We start from the raw sequence: 22,076 nt of genomic DNA, 5'->3' as shown, positions 1-22,076 counted from the left end.
TTTTCTACGGGTGGGGGTCATTTTTTGTCGTTGAAAAATGACCCCCCGGTCATTATTCGATGGGGGTCATTATTCGTCTTTACACCGGAAGATGAATTTTGGATGTCAGTTGAGTGTGATGTACCAACTTGATGTGGTCAGAGCTAAAGAATTCGAAGGGTATGATAAAGAAACAGCGCCCAGGCCCTGCGGCTGTGACCCAATATATACTCTTAAACAGGTGTAAAACCGAATGTTTCAAATCACACTTAGAAATTCTTTCTCCGTAAACAGACTTTCCGGGCCACCTATAGCGTCATGCGAATTTGATTGACAGGTGACGCACGACGGTTTCAGAACAATGTGCAAATTGGCTGAATATGAAACCAAAGTTGTGGAAAATAAAAATCATTAGAATTATCAATTGTGGCTTTCTGAAAATAAAAACAAAGGGTTCAATATAACTAATTTTTTTCACAGATGTACATGTACATGTATGTAACACTGACCGGGTTGCATGAGTCTCTCTCTCTCTGATATTGTTTTTTTTTACACACTTTGCAAGAAAGAATAACTTCTATAAAAATAAATTCTTACACTGAAAGGATTTTAAAATTATAAATATAACACATTACGAAAAGAATGTTTTCCGTAACTCGTTGTACTGATTTCGTATTTTTGCTGTCGATTCTCGGATCTTAATCCAGAATAACTCAAGATGAACAAAATATATGTATTTTAATTAATCTTTATTTATTACATGAGCACACGCGCGAGATTAAATGATTCATTTAGAGTTCTATTCAAAGTTTTAATTCTATAAAGAAATTTTATATTTGTTAAAGTGAACGAATAGTTTAACAAATATAAAATTTTACTGAAATGTTTGTCGAAAGTTTAAAAATAAGTTTAATTTAGGTTTCAAACACAAAATTTTAGTAAGTAGAAATGGGAAGGAAGAGTTATTTTTCACCGCTTGATCCGTATGCAACCGACTTGAAGGTCAGTTTAACTGTCGCTGGACAGTGTTCTACAGAGCAGATCGGAAATATAGATAAATTAATGTCATAGTTTACAATAAAATTGACAAATTTTGTTTAGCAAGCATTGCAATCTTAACCTCCGAGATTTTCCCCTCAATGTTAAATTCTTTGTTACCGATGTTGGACAAATTGTATTTTGTTTTAGGCCTATTTTATGTGTTTTGTTGCATTTTATTCACCACACCACTTCCTCAAACAATAGCTTTGATTTGAACAAACTGAAAATAATTTTTATTTAATTGTTTTAATATTTGCTTTAGAATCCTCCCTACACTGCTCACTAACAGATCTGATTCTGCAGTATTTGTATTGCAATTAGAGTATACACCTATATCTAAAGTAAACCCCCAAAAATAAATCTACAGTGCTTTATTCAATTTGTAATGAATTCAAGCATTTGTAAGATTTAAATAGGCCAAGATAAATTAAAAAAGTATTTTATGCAAGTGTTTTTCTCAAATAAGTTAACAATATATAGTTATTTCTACTCATTTGTATTCATCATCTTTATTTTCCTGTGGGATTATGCAAGGTATCCTATACTGAAAATGAAATGGATATGCTCAAAATTTCCACCTTCATGCATTAAATTTTTTCAATGTCTAACAATATTTTGCTTGAGTTCCAGTATATAGAGGGTCCTTAAATTAAGATCATAAACAGAAAACAAATTTGATTAAAAAATTTAGATGTTTAACTTTTCACATAAAGTTAAAAATTAACTTATACGGTAAATGTTTTTATATTTGCAAGTATTTTCCCAAGATGAATCTATTTTAGAGCAAATATGTATGTTCAGCGACATGACAAAAGAATTCCCATAATTTCTTTTGAAATTAAAGAGGAATTCGATGAAATACTGAAGAAAAAGTATCCATGGTGAGCACTGTGACCCGCTGGCCTCTTGTATTCTAAGGAGGATATGTTTGAATATTTCATGGTTGATTTATGTAGTGAATCGTGCATTTTCAGGAGCAATAAAGTTTAAACTTTTTGATATTAATATTAGAGTGTAATGGAGGACAATATGGTCAGGACTGCGGCCTAACATGTGGAGCCTGATTTGGTGGTGACAGACAATGCCACCACCTGAGTGGTTCCTGTATGGAGGGGTGGGCGGCTGGCTTTAGAGGGCAGATTTGTAAAACGAGTACGTCACGAAGAATTTTAAATTATATACAGCGTATTACAGAAAAAATCTTATGCTTAACTTGTAGATAAGGATAATTTCTTTGACGAAATATAAAACAGACACCATATGTAATTTTGATTTGATAAAATCAATTATAGCAGCAATTTTATTTTCATGTTGTACAACTAAATGAAAACAATGGAAGACATTTCTTTAATTGAAAGGTAGACAAACATGAACCAAAAACGATGTAAAGAAATTGATTTTTAATGTCAATTTACAAAACTTCAGAATATTTTTATGAAAAAATCAATTACAAGATCCTGCTTATTCCTTCAATTATTTTAAAGAATGTTTACCGGGCACATTTGATAGAAACTGTAAAGGGAATTGCTCTCAGAATTGTGGAAAACCAGGATAATGTTATGCAAGAACGGGGGCGTGTGAAGGGGGGTGCCAGCCCGGCTGGGAGGGGCCACAATGTGAGAGGGGTAACAGTTTTGAAACAGATTTTACTTGGAAATGGTACATTGGTGTGGGGTTCTTTTTACTTCTTATTTATACAATTTATAACTTTTTCCATTCCATAGTTTGCAAAAGGAAGTACGGTGAGAAGTGTTCCAAAGTGTGTAAATTTTGTCGGAATTCTGCCTGTGATCCTGTGGATGGATTCTGTCTACAGGGATGTACCGAGGGTTATCAGGGACCTCTCTGCAACGAAGGTAACTTATCCGTTATACCAAATGTACAATATATCTGTGTTCTGTGCAGAAACATATGGAGATAACGAACAGTATTTAAGATCATTAAAGTCCCTAAAACAATTACGAAATAGGAGTAGAGCGAACAAGGGCCTCCAAAACATCAGAGGAGGGATCAGGTGCCATGGAGGAGTGAGCATTCCATGCTGACCGGACACACCTGCCTTGTGCTCCTTGTCATGATCGGGTAATAACGGAACAAAATCCGTCCTCAATTCAGTGAAAAAATAATGGACTACCAATTAGTATGAAAAACGTAAGTCTCGGTTATGTTCAAGTAAGAAAGTCCCCACATGAACATACGATAAACTCAGCAGTTTGTAATCAATATCTTATTAATTCATGTCTAATACGTTTCTTTCTCTTTTTTATTTAAGTTATTTTAATTCATTTTCCCGACGTACGGTTTATTCTTATAACTTTTAACTTTTTCAAATTTATCTTTCTGACACAAGCTTTGTTTTAGTATGTAATGCTGGATTTTATGGCAATAATTGTAAAAAAGAGTGCAGCCTCTTCTGCAAGACATCACGTGACTACCATCACGTGACCGGAAATTGTAAAGACAGATGTATAGGAGGGTGGCGGAATGCAGAGTGTTTGCAAAGTACGTATCTTATCCTAGCTATAAAACGATACTAAACGATTTTTTATGAACACATCATGGAAATATTTTGTAAAAGCTTTGTACATTGCGCAGTTTATAGTTGAAGTTTTAAAAAAACATATTGTAATTGCATAGTAATGTGATGTAATATGTAATGGTTTTGTGCAGTTGTAGAAACAGAAGTATGGCACTCCAGATTTAATGGTGTTCTTGCAGGCCTGTGCCTAAGCATAGGAACGATCTCGGGATTAATATTCTACATATATATGATTAAGTAGGTTTATCGTTTTATATATCTTATAATAAAATTTTTAAGTATTTTACGATCTGATCCATTTTATTCTATTTCTGGCGATATAGATAAAGCATTTTTTATATAAATTTTGACAGTATTCAATTTTTTTTAAAAATACTGTCAAAATAAAGTAAATAGAAATGTTTGATTTCAGTTCATTATAAAAATATCTGTTAAAAGTATTTGAAAACTTTATTGTAAAGGTTTTCTCTACTGATTTTCTTTTTTTTCTGCAGAAAAAAGTACCGTAAAAAAAAGAGAGCAAAATACGGCATCTAATGCGGGACCTATCAACATTATTTCTAGTGAAGCTGGCGAAGCCGGGGAAGATGCAAGAAAACATTACTCGTATCATAAGCTTGCCCAATCGCCGATTTTATCAGATTTATAAATGCTGCTATTCTTCTCAATCTAACGTGTCTCAAAGTAACATGTGTTTACTTTTAAAAACTTCATTGATTATATCAGAGACATACAACATGACAAATTGAAAAATATCAAAACTAGTGAGGAGCACATGGCGGGTGTGACAGATTGGGGATGCTCACTCCTCCATGGCACCTGATCCTACCTTTGATGCTTTGGACTATGTGTTTGGTCTGCTCATATTTTGTATTCTTTTAAAAGCTATTGATCTTGAATAATGATCATTACCTCTATATATTTCAAATATATTATTAAAAATGTACTGTTATTTATCTATATGCGCGTAAAACTCAACAGTAGTGTAAAGGGTCATCAAAAATAAGAAAATCATACAAAGCAGTTTTATAATATACTCAAAGCATTCCTTGTTAATCTTTACATATGTGTTAAGTTTTTGAAGCATAACCTCGGTATACTCATTTTTAAGGATCCCCAAACATGTACCGAGGAATAGCACTTCCTAAGACAAATTAATGAATAAGCCTCCTTTTAATTATTTTATAGCGTTTTAGAATTAAAAAAAATGAATGAGATCTTGCGAATGTGGGGATAGCTAAACTCTCCTTTCTTTATTCAAAATGTTCTCCATTTTTTAAATGTTTATTGGCATATCAACGTTTTCATGTCCAAGAAAATTACCTTCGGGCGGTAATTGGTCTTTCCTCATGGTAAACAAAAACTGCTTATTAATAACATTCCTTGGTACAATTATTACCAATAATGCTAAGGCCAAAATAAAAAAAATACCTTTGTTTTCCCCTAACGCGACCAGCCCAATTAAATCGTGCTTACTGAAAAGATTTATTTAATAAGATGCTTCAAAAATATTTTTTTATTGTTAACCAAGTTTTATAAAATACAATTTCATCAAAATCAGTTTTTATCAGAACGGTCGACATTGTTCTACTGTGATTTTCAAGCATTTGTTGGAAACAAAATGGTGCCCAGATGTGATTTCAGAGAATAAGGTCTTCATAAAACAACGGCGAGGGGCCCATCTAGTGAACACGTCATTTAATTTCACTGCAATTCATTTAATTTGAGTTTTGAACTAATAACTAGTTCATCTATATGTTCCTATGTTTACTATATGCCATTATGGAACCATAGGAGTTGTTGTAAATATGTCTACATATTCTTCCTGATAAATATAATTCAGATGTCCTTTCTTCATGCCTTTATTTATGGGTTAAACTTTTTGACTGTGATATTGTATATAGCATTTTATCATTTGTAGATTCCGTTTGGTGAAATTAAATATTGTTTACATACTCTATACATATACATGTAGTTTTGAAATCATGATTCAGCTTCCTGAGACGTTCAGTGTATTAATACTAACTCAAAAGAACAATGAATTTTTTTTTATAGTTGTCTGAGTTAGTCTAAATAACGGATTTTTTCTTGAAAACCCCAAATTCCAATGATCAGAATAATACGCTGTTTTTATATCTAAGGACAAAACTAATACCCTGGCTGGAAATATTTTAAGCCAAAATTTAAGTGTTATTTATATTTCAAGTCTGTATCAGAAAATTTCATTGAAAGCAACAGGAGTCCATAAAACCTGCAGGAAACGAAATTGATAACTTGAGTTATATTGGGTAAGTAGGAAATTCAACATTTTGACCGAATTTGATTCAGTAAGAAAGTTTCCATATTTCCTAAGCAGAGTTACACATCATGATATAACTGAGATGTGTCTGAAATATTATATTCACTTGTCAAATTAGAATTGTAGATGTCTGAGCTTGACCCCCAATACTTATCGAGAGGAAGCTCCTTATCTACCCACAGTCTTTGCACCTGAGGTTAAATCTGTGACTTCACACTAGCATACACATTATAAGCAGAAAGGAATATACGCCACCGACAATGGACTGCATTAGAAGCTCACAAACGTAAGTTTTAATGACAAGACTAAAAACAATTCCTCATTCATCTGAATCAGTGTAATAAATGTAATTTGTTGATAGTTAAATTGGTTTATCTTTTTACACCACTGACTTTTTCAGTTATAAACTTCACTATATAAAAAAAAATAAATGATTTAGTTAACTTTGTTGAAAAATAACTGATTCAGTTAAGGAATTTTTTTTTTATTTTATGATTTACACGTATGTATATAAAAGAATATAAAAAAAATATTTAATTAAGAGAAAATATACCGATACACTGTCAACATTTCTTTTTAATAAAACATAATAATTTATTAAGCTTATCAATTATGAAAATTATATAATAGATTTACAGAAGTGAATTATTAATTATAATTATTAATATAATTATACAAGAATATAAATTTCACTTTAATCATTCTCAGTACTAAAGCAATACAACACATGTCAGAGTCGATGTTTGTGGGACTGTGTCGTGAAGTCGGGACCTCACAAGTGGTGGCCATGAGGAGAGATGTGATGGACATCTGGGAGATGGTGGCAACACGTGATGAGGACAGACAGATGGTGAGTGGAAGTCGCAGAGAAGGACTCAGACTGAAAGGATCAGATATAGACATAATGTTCTGGCAAAATGATCATCGCGTGATCTCGGACTTATCTCAGTCTCAGTATTACAACACACACAGACAAACACTGATCCCCTGTGACTGTTCTGATAGTCCACCAGGATTCACTTTGTTATATTTACTGTCACCAAGCATGAACAGACACATCCGCGAAGCTTGTGTTAGAATGAATAACAGATATTATATATCTAGTTCTAAATGCAGACAGATCGCTTTATTATCTCAGTCATTACTACCTTATAGCCTCTCTCCACATGGACCCTGTGTCAGTGGAACATATGCAACACTAGAATTTGATCTTGCCCACTGTTTTGTCAGTGACTTTTGGCCTCCCTCTGCCTTCCCATGGATTGACAGATGTCACTCATGGCCCCAGCCTCATGTTGTTGATGATATAGTGAAAAATGGATGTCACTTTGTAGCAATTGGACATAAGCTAGGAAATCATGAAGATCATGAATGGAGAATTTCTTTCTCCAAAGCAGAACAAAAACTTGTGTTTGCAATGAATCACTGTCAATTCTTAACCTACGGCTTACTTAAATTGATCTTAACAGAAATAGCTATTAATGGAGAAGGTGAGGATGATAAATTACTGTGTTCCTATCATATGAAGACAGTACTTTTCTGGGTGATTCAACAAAATACAATACCTCAGTGGTGTCCACAAAATCTCCTGGGGGGTTTTTGGGTCTGTTTCAAACTCATCCTCAAATGGGTGTATGAAGGGGTTTGTCCTAACTTTTTCATTCCAGGCAACAACATGTTTCTAGGTAAAATTCATGGCGTCAAACAACATCAATTATTTATAAGACTGTCAGAGTTGTATGAGAAGGGTTTAGCATTCCTGCTACATAGCCCCTCCATTAGATCTTGTATCATAGATGTCCTACATAACCCCAGAAACTCCATCTGTACAGATGATCATACTTTGATTTCTGAGGTTTGGTTTGATATAAATCTATTTGCTGAAATACAACATTATAACATAGAACCAAAAAAAATGGACACACAAAGGAGAAGTCTACATACAATAGAACAGATGATAGGTTCAGCCCTCCTGACACGGTATCAAGTCATTATGCTACAGAAACTTACTGCTTGTGTCCTTCAGAACACTGCTTTTATGTTACACATGGAAACGTACATATCTGACAACAAACTGAGGTATAGAGCTGACAAAATGTCCTGTTACATGCTGAAATTAGCAGCCAAATTTAGTTGTATCACAGACATGATGTACATAGCCATGTATTATTACAAGACACTTAGATACATGGAAGCTTTATCTATTATAGAGATGTCCAAGGTCAAGTTAGCACAGCCATATGTGATGCATGGGTCAAATGTAGATCCAGAGATGTATACTGAGGCTGTAGGGGGGCAGTCCTGGTCTACAAAGATGAGACAGGCTGTAGCAAAAAATATCACACTTAACAATGAAATCCATTACATCAGTGAACTGATACCTGAACAACAGAGTGCTATACAGAAAAGAAGTTGGTATTGTTATACATGCTAGAGATTTTGTGCTACAGACATGTAGACACATTGCGAGCACAAACAGCTCTAGATGATCTACAAACCCTAGTTCGTAATGATCAGGGACTGTTTATACATTTACTTCTTAGAGACATATCGTGGCAGATTCTGGGGATCTGTCAACAGGTGACAGGGAACCTCCAGGCTGCTCTATACTCCTACCAACAATCTCTCAGACAAGAACCGCAGAGCGAAATACAAACAGCTACAGAAATAAGAATACAGAGAGTTTGCCAATGGATTCCCTTTATTAATTAAATGTCAGATGATATTTGTAGGAGTTCACGTGATAGAGATTACATGTATCATTTACACATCCTCTTCTGATTTCATATTTTCTTTTCTGTTTGTTTTATTACATGTATTATAAAGCTAATAACTAGTTTATAATAAAATTAAAGAGGCACCATTGCTTATCATAATTATACAATTAGCATGCATACTCTAGTTACTTAATACCCATAGTTAGATCAGAGTAACAAAGAGAAAATGCATTTCAACTTTATAACCAATTGTGCTTCCCACCCCACGGGAACACCTGACCCTGGGGCCACATATTTCAAAATTATTTTTGTCATAAATTTTATTTGATTAATTCCATAGAGCAGATTTTACCATTAATTTATTTTCAGACTACTGTAGACGTACTTCTTTCCATGGGTTCAAAATTCCGCGGAATCTTATTTTCTGTTGAATACACAAATAGAAAATTACATGGTTTTCCTAGACTGTCACTATATGCCTTACATATATATTAAGTACGCTTGTACAAATTTCCGCGGAAATTTTGTGACCGCGTACTTAGGGTAAATTAATCAATTCATCGATGAAAAGATATCAATCAAAGAATGACCTAGATATTCTCTGTTATCAAAAAATGTTACAAAAAAAAAGCTTAGGAGGGAGAAGGGAGCGAGCGTACATTTTTTTTAATTTGTATTTTGGGGGAAAGTGATCTTTGGGGAGAAAAAAATTACGTTAATTTTGGTTTCTTTTACGTATGACATACACAGCATTATTCTTATCATGAACATTAATGTTGTATCTACTTATCATGATGGAACTATTTTCGTCGGAACAATATGTGTGCGTCGCCGCCGACTACAATAATAGATCTTGAATTGATAGTAAGCACTGATCGAATAAATTAAAAAATGAAAAAGAAAGAAACGGTTTGCGATAGATAATATTAGGGATTTTAGAAAAGGTTTGTTAACGCCTCCCCCCTCCTCCTTTCTAAAATGTGATACGAGTTAACAACATCAGAAGTTTGCAAATTTATGTTATATTATTGTAATTTTTAAAATTATAATCTACGGGATACATGCTAACTTGTGTCTAAAAATGATGATTCACAAAGTATACGTAAGTTTGTAATCAGCGATGTGATGAAATCGGCCGGAAGATGAATTTTGCTGGATGTCAGTTGAGTGTGATGTGCAAACTTAATGTGGTCAGAGCTAAAGAATTCGAAAGGTATGATAAAGAAACAGCACCCCGGCCCTGCGGCTGTGACCAAATATATATTTTTTAAACAGGTGTAAAATGTTTCAAATCACAATTAGAAATTCTTTCTGCGTAAATAGACTACCAGGGCCACTTATAGCGTCATGCGAATTTAATTGACAGGTGACGCACGATGGTTTCGTGCGTTCAGCCTGTACAGAGAACAATGTGCAAATGGTCTGAATATGAAACCAAAGTTGTGGAAAATAAAAATCATTAGAATTATCAATTGTGGCTTTCTGAAAATAAAACAAAGCATTTAATATAATTACGGGTATATTTTTTTTCACTGATGTACATGTATGTAACACTGACCGGTTTGCATGAGTCTCTCTCTCTCTCTCTCTCTCTCTCTCTCTCTCTCTCTCTCTCTCTCTGATATTGTTTTTTTTACATACTTGCAAGAAAGAATAACTTCTATAAAGATAAATACTTACACTGAAAGGATTTTAAAAACATAAATATAACACATTACGAAAAGAATGTTTTCCGTAACTCGTTGTACTGATTTCGTATTTTTGCTGTCGGAATAACTCAAGATGAACAAAATATATGTATTTTAATTAATCTTTATTTATTACATGAGCACACGCGCGAGATTAAATGATTCATTTAGAATTCCATTCAAAGTTTTAATTTTATAAAGAAATTTTATATTTGTTAAAGTGAATGAATAGTTTAACAAATTTAAATTTTTACTGAAATGTTTGTCGAAAGTTTAAAAATAAGTTTAATTGAGGTTTCAAACACAAAATTTTAGTAAGTAGAAATGGGAAGGAAGAGTTATTTTTCACCGTATGTAACCGACTTGAAGGTCAGTTTAACTGTCGCTGGACAGTGTTCTACAGAGCAGATCGGAAATATAGATAAATTAATGTCATGGTTTACAATAAAATCGACAAATTTTGTTTAGCAAGCATTGCAATCTTAACCTCCGAGATTTTCCCCTCAATGTTAAATTCTTTGTTACCGATGTTGGACAAATTGTATTTTGTTTTAGGCCTATTTTATGTGTTTTATGTTTTATGTGTCAAACAATAGTTTTGATTTGAACAAACTGAAAATAATTTTTATTTAATTATTTTAATATTTGCTTTAGAATCCTCCCTACACTGCTCACTAACAGATCTGATTCTGTGGTATTTGTATTGCAATTAGAGTATACACCTATATCTAAAGTAAACCCCCCAAAAAATAAATCTACAGTGCTTTATTCAATTTGTAATGAATTCAAGCATTTGTAAGATTTTAATACGCCAAGATAAATTAAAAAAGTATTTTATGCAAGTGTTTTCCTCAAATAAGTTAACAATATATAGTTATTTCTACTCATCTGCATTCATCATCTTTATTTTCTGTGGGATTATGCAATGTACCCTATACTGAAAATGAAATGGATATGCTCAAAATTTCCACCTTCATGCATTAAATTTTTTCAATGTCTAACAATATTTTGCTTGAGTTGCAGTATATAGAAGGTCCTTAAATTAAGATCATAAACAGAAAACAAATTTGATTAAAAAATTTAGATGTTTAACTTTTCACATTAAGTTAAAAATTAACTTATACGGTAAATGTATTTATATTTGCAAGTATTTTCCCAAGATGAATCTATTTTAGAGCAAATATGTATGTTCAGCGACATGATAAAAGAATTCCCATAATTTCTTTTGAAATTAAAGAGGAATTCGATGAAATACTGAAGAAAAAGTATCCATGGTGAGCACTGTCACCCACTGGCCTCTTGTATTCTAAGGAGGGCATGTTTGAATATTTCATGGTTGATTTATGTAGTGAATCGTGCATTTTCAGGAGCAATAAAGTTTAAACTTTTTAATATTAATATCAGAGTGTAATGGAGGATGGTATGGTCAGGACTGCAGCCTAACATGTGGAGCCTGTTTTTGGTGGTGACTGACAATGCCACCACGTGAGTGGGTCCTGTCTGGAGGGTTTGTCGATGGTTTTAGAGGGCAGATTTGTAAAACGAGTGCGTCACGCAGAATTTTAAATTATATACAGTGTATTACAGAAAATATCGTATGATTAACGTATCGATAAGGATAATTTCTTTGTCGAAATATAAAACAGACATAACATCTAATTTCAATTTAATAGCCTCAATTATAGCAGCCATTTTATTTTCATGTTGTACAACTAAATGAAAGAAATGGAAGACATTTTTTTTTATTGAAAGGTAGACAAACGTGAACCAAAAACGATGTAAAGAAATTGATTTTTAATGTCAATTTACAAAACTTCAGAATATTTTTATGAAAAAATCAATTTCAAGATTCCTCCTCCTTATTCCTTCAATTATTTTAAAGAGTGTTTGCCAGGAACATTTGATAGAAACTGTAAATGGAATTGCTCTCATAATTGTCGAATACCATGAAAGTGTTATACAAGAACTGGGGCGTCTGAAAGGGGCTGTCAACCCGGCTGGGAGGGGCCACAGTGTGAAAGAGGTAATAGTTTTGAAAAAGATTTTACTTGAAAATAGTGCATTTGTGTGTTTTTTTAACTTCTGATTTATACAATATGTAACTTAATTTTTCCATTACATAGTTTGCAAAGGGAAGTACGGTGAGAAGTGTTCCCAAGTGTGTAGATTTTGTCGAAATTCTGTCTGTGATCCCGTGGATGGATTCTGTCTACAGGAATGTACCGAGGGTTATTCAGGGACCCCTATGCAATGAAGGTAATTCATCCGTTTAACCATATGTACAATATATCTGTGTTCTGTGCTGAAACATGGAGTAACGAACAGTATTCAAGATCAAAGTGTCTAAAACAATACGAAATAGAAGCAGGGCAAATAGGACCTCCGATACATCAGAGGAGGGATCAGGTGCCATGGAGGAGTGAGCATTCCATGCTGACCGGACACACCTGCCGTGTACTTCTTGTCATGATCGGGTAATAATGGAACAAAATCCGTCGTCAATTCAGTGAAAAAATAATGGACTACCAATTAGTATGAAAAACGTAAGAGAGTCTCTACATGAACATAAGTTTGTAATCAATATCTTATAAATTCACGTCTAATACATTTCTTTCTCTTTTTGTTATCTTAGTTATCTTAATTCATTTTCCTGACGTACGGTTTATTCTTATAATTATTAACTTTTGAAAATTTATCTTTCTAACACAAGCTTTGTTTTAGTATGCAATGCAGGATTTTATGGCAATAACTGTAAAAAGAGAGCAGTCTCTTCTGCAAGACATCACGTGACTGCCATCACGTGACCGGAAATTGTAAAGATGGATGTATAGGAGGGTGGCAAGGTGCACAGTGCCTGCAAACTATGTATCTTATCCTAGCTAATCGATACTAAACGATTTTTTATGAACACATTATGGAAATATGTTGTAAAAGCATCGTACATTACGCAGTTTATAGTTGAAGTTAAAAAAACATATTATACTTGCATTGTAATGTGATGTAATATGTAATGGTTTTGTGCAGTAGAAGAAACAGGAGTATGGCATTCAAGATTTAATGGTGTTCTTGCAGCCCTGTGCATAAGCATAGAAACAATTTTGGGATTAATATTCTTCATATGTATGATTAAGTAGGTTTATTGTTTTATATATCTTACAATAATATATCTTGTAATAAAATTTCAAGTATTTTACCATCTCATCCATTTTATTTTATTTTTGGTGATATAGATAATTCGTTTGGATATAAATTTTGACAGTAATTTTTAAAATACTGTTACATATATATAGAAATAGGAAAGTTTGATTTCAATTAACCTTGAAAAATTTTGTAATACGTATTTGAAAGCTTTATTATAAAGGGAATATCTCTATTGATATTATTTTTTACTTCTCTGCAGATACCGTAAAAGACAAAAAGAGCAAGATATAGCATCTAATGCAGGACCTGTCAATATTATTTCTGAAGAAGCTGGTGAAGATTCAAGAAAAAACTACTCGTATCAGAAGTTTGCCAAATCGCCAATTTTATCAGATTTATAAATGCTGCCATTCTTCTCAATCTAATACTGTTCCCAATGTAAAATCTGTTAGTTTACTTTAAAAAAAAAACTTTATTGATTATACATGTATCAAAGACATACAACATCACAAATTAAAAAAAATATATCAAAACTAATTAGGAGCACATGGCAGGTGTGACCGGTCGGCAGGGGATGCTCACTCCTCCATGGCACCTGATCCCATCTTTGATGTTTTGGAGCTCTGTGTTTGGTTTGCTCCTAGTTTTATTCTTTTATAAGCTACTGATCTTGAATAATGTTCATTATCTCTTTATTTTTAATATATTATTAAAAGTGTACTGGTATTTATTTATATACGAGTAACATTCAACAGGTAGTGCAAATCTAGAAATAAGAACAACACAAAGCAGTCTCATAATATATTGAAATCCTTAATTTATTAACTCCCGTTGTCTTTTAGCCATGGCCAAATTACCTCAGTATACTCGTCTATAAGGTTGTCTTATATTCACTGATGAATAACACTTCCTATGACAAAATTAATAAGCCTCCTTTTAATTTTTTTTTGTGTTTTGGGGAAAAAAACACAATGAATGAGATATTAGCGAATGTGGGGAATAGTAAAAGTAAATCTCCTTTTTCTCTTCGATTCTTAATGTTTATTTGCATCAGAGTTGTCATGTACAAGAAATTTATCCTGGGAGCGGTATTTGCACTTTCCTTACGGTTAAAAAATTTAACAACATTCTTTGTTATGATTTTAACGTGAGTACAATAAAGATCATTTCTGTGGATGTATATTCATATTTTACAACATCTTTTGAGTAAAAAGAAACCCCAAGTTTGGAGTTTGCGACTCTTTGCAATAATAGGTCGACACCTTTTCGAGACCTCTGATTCCAAATGATATTTTTGAATTTCTTTTGACTATAATAAGTTAAAACAAGTTTTTTTTCCATCCATGGCCCAAGTTTATCAAACATCCTTTATATCATTATATATAAGGACAGATGATACAAACAATTTTTTTTTCTTTAGAGGAGACTTAATATCATGTCTCAAGTTTAGAAAAGTGGATAATTCTTAGAATTATCTTCTTGGTGCTAAAAGTGTAATATAAACTTCAAGAAAATATACCAATCCAGGTATATATTATGAGAAAAAACAAAATGACAAGAAATCAGTAATATCACGTAGGCTGATTTTGACCATTTTGCTTTTCCTTAATAAAATTCACCTAGCTAGGTATATTTTTCTAAAGTTTATATTCAGTCTAGCACCAAGGTAACATATTCCAAAATTTGTTTTCACCTGTAAACCTTTACTGGGTGTGTTTTGTCTATCTTTGTTATTTCATTTGAAGTAATACTAATATTTTCCAAGTCTATTTCATTTCCCACTTCTAAGGAGAAACAATTAAAAGAATTATCCACTTTTCTAAACTTGTGACATGATATTAAGTCTTCTCCAAAGAAAAAATTTGTATCATCTGTCCTTAAAATGATTTATGCAAATAGACATTGGGAACATTTAAGGCGTGTTTTCTTAAGTATTTGTAAAAGAGAAAATTTGAAATAGAAAATTCAGTCATATAGTCGTAATGATTTGAATTCCGAAGTGTTAAAACTAATCCCTACACCTTTCAACACTATATAAGATTTTTTCAGCAATTTTCGACTATTATAAGAAGCGTGTAGGTAGGCTTTTGAATAACCCTCGTATTCTTTTAAAATCTTTTACAATTTTATAATTCACAATGAAAAGAGAGCTTCATTATATGAAATTTACAGCTTTTTACAGTAAAATACAATTTCATGCAATTTCATAGTCATTATCACTATTACGTTATCTTCACTTTAAATATGCACATGTAATTGCAAAAAGCACAAGTTACAATCAAATTCGATAAGCAATGCAGTATATACTGTTTATCATAATGTACATATATTTAATTTTATTTTTTCACAGTTAAAAAGTTCTAGTTAGGAAAGCGGTCTATTAAAAAAACAAATGTTTTAACAATGTAGAAGATTTGATAAACTTGCTTGTTGGATGACTAAACATTGATGCACTTTATTTTAGCCGAATAATATTATAAATAAAAAAAAATGTGGAATCAAAGAAAAAGGAGTCAATTTATGATAAAGAAACGCAACGGTTCCAAACAATATTTTTTTAGTTTTCATGTATTTCAAGAGGTCCGTAAATGATGTATTGAACGAACCTCGTAGGTTTAGATAGAAGTTTGATTTCTATCTCTTCTTGGTTTTTAAAAGAAGGTTTCAGCTTTCTGGGTATATTTTTATTTTCATGCAAGATGATATGGGAATATAATGAGTGACCTGATAAGGTATTTTTGCATTATTTTATCTGTATAAAAAGAAATCTATATAAAAAAAATAGTTACTCTTTGAAATTAAAAGTGCACGGTTTTTTTTAGTTTTGTTTAGTTAACCAGTTTATGGCGGCTTATGGCGGCATCCGGTACAGACACTTAAGAGTTGGGTATATATCTATATATGTAGCAAGTTATGATAAATATTTGTATTGTGTTTCGGAATTCGTCACCGCTGACGAATGAACAAAAATTTTAAAACTCTTGGCTGAGATATATCCGCCACTACTAATCTTCAAAACCCTCTGTATATGTGTTTCAACACTTTTCCTCGCTCACCTCGCCAGTTACACCCTAACGTTTAATCTCGAATTAATCCCAAATACTCCAAGTACTGGGGTAAATGAGAGAAAACACGCCACCTCATCATGGTCAAAGTTTTTGCAAAACTATTTTAAGCCGTCTGGAATAACTAATTCCCTAAATTTCGTGAGCATCCCTGGCATCGGTTAAGGCTCAGAATTGGCCTCATGATAATTCTGTACTTGAAATCACACAAATACTGTCTCCAAGATTGAGATCAATTATTTATTGTGCATGAAAACCCCATGGTCATTTATCAGTTCTTGAGGACATCTATCTACAATCTTTTTGGGTCTATTAAAGATACAGTAGCGATATTTTGATATGAGTGCCGCCTATTTGATAAGGTGATACTGGGGATGCAATCATATTGCATGGATTGCTATCGTCAGAACGTGTGTTTTATTTTCAGTTCCCAATTTGTACCTAACCATTGTTACTTTAAGAGAACATTGCGTAGATCGTTTTCCATCATGATTTTCAACATCTGAACTGTATCAAGAAAAAAGAAGTTGTACGTTATCAAACTTAAGAATGATTTTTAATCTTATACTAACAAAATTCTATTTTCGGCATAAGAAAAAAAAATGAAAAAGATACTGTATTATGAAACTTTTTTTAAAGGAGTTTTTAGGTAAATTTAATATTCTAAATGATTATGCAATCAACGATGGAAACTTTAAAATTTCCCTTTTTTTTGACATAAAATTTTAATTACTGAGTAGTTGTTAATCCAACAATTTATAGATAATCATAAACAATGAAACAGGTGATAATTCTCTGTGGGGTATTTTTTTTAGTTCATTGGCATATAATAATGATAAATTAAAAACTACAGTTGATTGATAAAAAATCATTAGGGTTGCAAAAAAGTTTTCGGCAACAGCCTGGGCTTTTCCCCCCTTTTATTCTAAAAGTACACAAAAAAACGTTTGTTAATAAAGGAGCACAATTAGTTCCTTTAAATTTTTAAAATTTTAAAGGAAGTTTTCTCGTCAGTGAATCCAGAATTTCCAGAATCAGTTTAAAAAAAACCTGGGGTACTTTTTTGTAAAATCAAAGCAAAAATAGGAAATATTTGAAGAACACATATGTACATGTACTGTATCTTTTGCTTTATATTATAATTTGATGTATTAACTATTGAAATTTTTTTAGATTTAAAAGTCCTCTTTTTGAAAAAAAAAGCATGTAAAGGATAAATGTTCATTACATTAAATGAAATATTTTTCTTTAGTTTCAGTTTAAATATTTTTTTCCCCTCATAAGTTAATTTTTTCTTTTGAACAAAGTAATTTTGCAACCCAAAAAATTTGGTTTTTTAAAAAAAAAGGGGAAAAGTAACTTTTTGGTTCATTATAATTTGTGTATTTGAGAAATATTTCACTTTTTTCTTTTTTACATTATGATTCTCTAATTACTTGTATATTTTAAAAGAAAAAAAAATTAAAAAAGAAAAATTATTACGTTTTGTTATAAAATTAAAAAATTGTTTGTAGTATTTTTTTACGGTGTCCCCAAAAATTTTAAAAACCCAACCCCCTTTTGAAACTAACTTAAACACAAGGCATTTTTTCTTACCTGTCAATCGTTTATATATGTTAATCAGTATCTAAATTTGGAGATGATACCCATTTGTGATGCAATATAAAAAAAAAAATTTAATTTAATTTTATAACATTTCATCAAATACACTTGGGTTTTTTGATAAGTTAAAATTTCATATCCCGAGGCATTTTTTGCTAATACTTAAAATTTTAAACACACTTGCACTGTCGGTTAGTTCGTTTGTATTTATTTTTTTTTGTGAATGGTCGGTATGCTTCTTGCAGGCTTTTCGGTTTTTCTGGCGTTTGGGGTTTTTTGCGTATTTAATTTCTTTTTAGGGTTTTTTCACTTTGTGCACGTGGCCGCTTTTGCATGGAAAGGTTTTTTCTTTTCTGGGGTGTAGTAGCAAGTTTTGGGGTTTAAATTTCCAGTGTGAAGTTTTAGCACTTTTAACACTTCACAAAAAATAATGTTTATTCAAAAACTCACATTAAAATACAAAATAAACCAAACTTGTCGTTTTAAAATCTGTTATTCAACATTGCATTCAAATCAATAGAGAAAGTTACGTAACTAATAAACATTTCAACCTTTCTATAAAGGGAAGCTCAAAATAACTCTGTAGTAAAGTTACCCCAAACCCCAATTAACTTATAGATTATATCTTCCTTTGTCACAGGTATCCCATATGTGTATGAAGTTAACATTTTTTAAACAGATAACTGTAAAAAATTTAATTAAACATTTTAAATATTTTTAAACCCCTAATTTTTTGAATTTTTTCCCGATAAGGTAATCCCTTTTTTTTTATCTTGATTTACAATGTAATTTTTTTTTTTATTGAGATTAAACGTTTAGTCTAAATTATAAAAAAAAATTTTTTTATAAATTTTAAAATGTTTAAAAAAAAACTAAATTAAACATGGTTTGAAATTCAAAGTTTACGAAATATCAATGTAACCTTGAATATCTTGAAAATGCAAGAATGCACTCCTGTTTTTCATTTGAATGTAAACCCGGGGGTATCTAAAAAAAAAAATTTCAAATATGTATTGTGTTTATTAACACTTTTCTGTACCAATAGGATTACAAAAATTAAACCTTGTTAGTTTTCTTCTAATGGAATTCGTTTGGGGAAGCATTTTTATTTAATGATAAATACTAGTATTTTTACCTGCCTAGTTCTTCATAATTTAAGTTTTTTTTTCTGATTCTTAGATAATTGAGAGTCTTCTTAAATAGTTTTGAACAAGTTGACGAATGTTTTTTTTAAAATTTGATAGTACATATGTATATCTTTAAAAAAAATAAACGAACTTAATATCCCGGGGGGCCATCAATAAATAATGAAAATGTATCTAAAAAATGGGGAAAACGTAAACATATTCTTACTAGTTTCAATCCCTCCATGCATCCCCTTGTTCTCTTAACACCTTTTAGGTCTTTTACCCATTTTTTATCCCCAGCATATTTCACCTTAGGGACCCCAAAGACACTGATGAATATCATTCCCAATGACTTATCAGATATTGTACATTTTCCCTTTTTTTATTTATTTTTTTTTTTTTATTTTTTTATTTTTTTTTTTGGTTGAGGTTATTATTATTATTTTTTTTTTTTGCTTTTTGGGAATGTATGAAGAGACCCATCATTGATACTCCAAAATGTAAAATTTCAAATGCTTAAATAAACATTTTCCAACCATGAAATCAAATCCCCACAAACCATTTTTTTTCCTCAAACCTTGAAAATTTGTGAATTAAATTATTTCCCCTAGGTATTTTAAATGCATTTTCAGATACAGGAAATAACCCTGGTAAAGGGATTTGGACTTCCTTTGTAAGAAATCTGTTTAACTTCCCTAAATGCAACTTAAAATAAAAGTCACCATTGCATTGTTTTACTAACTTCTTTAAAAAAATAAAAAACTTTACCCTTTCCTTTTTTTGCCAAAAAAAAATATCACCTTTTCCTTTTCCTTTTATTCCACATTATTATTATTTATCTTATTTTTCGGATTTAAAAATACAACTATATTTTGTCATCCATGAATTTGAAAAGTTTTAAATCTATTCTATATAACACTGGGTTTTTTAAACCTTGGAATATTTAAGCGTTTTTCTCTCAGGCATCTGTAAGAAAATAGGACACCAATCTGATAGAAATTTTACATATTTTTTTTGAATTTTATAAAATGCTGTGATTTTGAAATGTTTAATGTCTTTAAATGTTTTCGGTGTCAATTTGGCATTTTCAGATACATAACGTTGCACACATTAATATTTTATGGTGTACCAACAAATTTCAATCGAACAGTTTCACTTTTGAATTATTGAATCCATATGAAAGGTATCTCATTAAAGATTATGTTTACTTTTTAAAAAATCATATCTTTTATATGAGTTTTTCGGCAATTTCTTAAAAAAAAATTAATACTTCTACATTAATTTAGATATACAGTATATTTCATACTAACCCATCCCTTTATCACTGTTAAAGATATAGGGCAATGTAAATTAAATATAAAACACATTTAAAATAAACGATTAACAACAAAAAAATAAATATTGATATGATATGACAGTGCATCATCCTTGCCTTGTATTGATAACGCGTTTGAAATTTGGGAATTATTTTTAAATCCATATTCGTGCTAAGATTTTAAAGCCCAGACTAAAAATATCGATAAAGTTGATTTTATTTAAAAAGGTGCAAATTAGATAAATCTTCTCCCCAAAGTTTTTTTTCCACGAAGACAGTATTTATAGAAAAAAACAGAGGAATTCCCTTGGTGCTGACCCTTGGGAATTTTTTTCTTCTTAAGTAAGATTTCTGCCTTGAAATGACAAAGCATAAATATATTATGTAAAGTAAAATATAAGTAATATTCTTCATATACTTTTCAGATCTCCTTAAAAATATGAACTTTTCCCTCTTTTATGTAAAAAGATGTATTTGTGAAATTAGGGGTTTTTTCAGTTCACTAGGTATTTTCATGTTAACAGCATCAATCCCAAAAAACCATATAAATTATTTTGTTAAATATAAAGCAACCTAAATCAACCTTTCAAACGTAATCCATTCTATTTAATCAATGATACCAAAAAAGAACAATAATGGAACCAAAAAATTTAAGCAATGACAGCACGAACCTCTAATTAAGATCGGATCAGGTGACAAAGCGGATAACTCCCCTTCCACATCCCAACTGAAATGTGCTTTTTGTCATGATCTGGGTAAATGTAAAATCCGTAAACCACGAAGAACAAGGCAAAACAATTTGTTAAAAAAAATCAATAATCTCGACTATTAAAGGACATATTGCAAACAATAACATTTGCAAAATTTTAAATTTTAAAGGATTGTTATACCTTTTTGTTTTTTTCAATAACCTTCTTCTTATAGGAAAATATTCTTGTTTAAAAAAATTTTCTTTTTATCGAATTAAAGCAATAAAAGATTTGAAAAAAAAAATAATAAAGAGAATTTGGCGATAGATTGAATTTATCATGTTTAACATGAGGGACATTAAAAATAATGTATCGGGGGGAGAAAGAAAAAAAAAAAAAAAACCTTTTTGATGATTTAGTCTTAACTTTAAACTAAAATATTCTCTTTTAAATAAAACCATGTCCGTATTAAACATTTTTCTTCAATTCTTGTTTTTTTTTGAACACTTTTTTATTCCCCTTTCTATATTGGAATATTGCAGACCCCATGATTTCCTGTATTGTTTTTAGCTCACCTGAGCCGAAGGCTCAAGTGAGCTTTTTATCAAAATTTTCCCTTGTTTCTGTGTGTTGTCGTTAACTTTTCACATTTTATCTTCCTCAAGAACCAATGGGCCAATTTTAACCAAACTTGGCACAGAGTATCCTTGGGTGAAGGGGATTCAAGTTTGTTCATATGAAGGGCCAGGCCCCTTTCCAAGGGGGGATAATCATGAATTTGTTAAAAATTAATGGCATTTTTAAAAAATCTTCTTCTCCAGAACCCTCCAGGAAAATGAAACCTGTGGGAAACATTAGGTAGTGTGTTCAAGTT

At 31.4% G+C, this 22,076-nt stretch overlaps 1 protein-coding gene and 1 pseudogene across 1 annotated transcript; both read left to right on the top strand.

The window, feature by feature from the left end:
- The first annotated feature begins 927 nt into the window (after positions 1-927).
- Positions 928-3,491, top strand: LOC134279718 (uncharacterized). Its single transcript, XM_062762138.1, has 4 exons — positions 928-981; positions 2,505-2,645; positions 2,745-2,876; positions 3,382-3,491. Exons 1-4 carry the CDS (start codon positions 928-930, stop codon positions 3,463-3,465), a joined length of 411 nt encoding a protein of 136 aa, XP_062618122.1. The 3' UTR covers positions 3,466-3,491.
- Positions 3,492-6,118: 2,627 nt separating this feature from the next.
- On the top strand, positions 6,119-8,570 carry LOC134279717 (uncharacterized; annotated as a pseudogene).
- The last annotated feature ends 13,506 nt before the right edge of the window (positions 8,571-22,076 follow it).

The sequence above is a fragment of the Saccostrea cucullata genome, unplaced genomic scaffold (genome assembly GCF_032062105.1).
Source record: "Saccostrea cucullata isolate Sc308-1 unplaced genomic scaffold, CSIRO_AGI_Scuc_v1 ctg6756, whole genome shotgun sequence".
NCBI lineage: Eukaryota > Metazoa > Mollusca > Bivalvia > Ostreida > Ostreidae > Saccostrea > Saccostrea cuccullata.
Note: the sequence above shows the minus strand (reverse complement) of the source record. Positions and strands in the feature narration are given on the sequence as shown.

Coding starts and splice junctions, on each gene's coding strand:
- LOC134279718 (XM_062762138.1), top strand. CDS start 928: ATGGGAAGGAAGAGTTATTTTTCACCGCTTGATCCGTATGCAACCGAC. Junction 2,646..2,744: donor GGGGCCACAATGTGAGAGGG/GTAACAGTTTTG, acceptor TCCATTCCATAG/TTTGCAAAAGGAAGTACGGT. Junction 2,877..3,381: donor GGGACCTCTCTGCAACGAAG/GTAACTTATCCG, acceptor GCTTTGTTTTAG/TATGTAATGCTGGATTTTAT.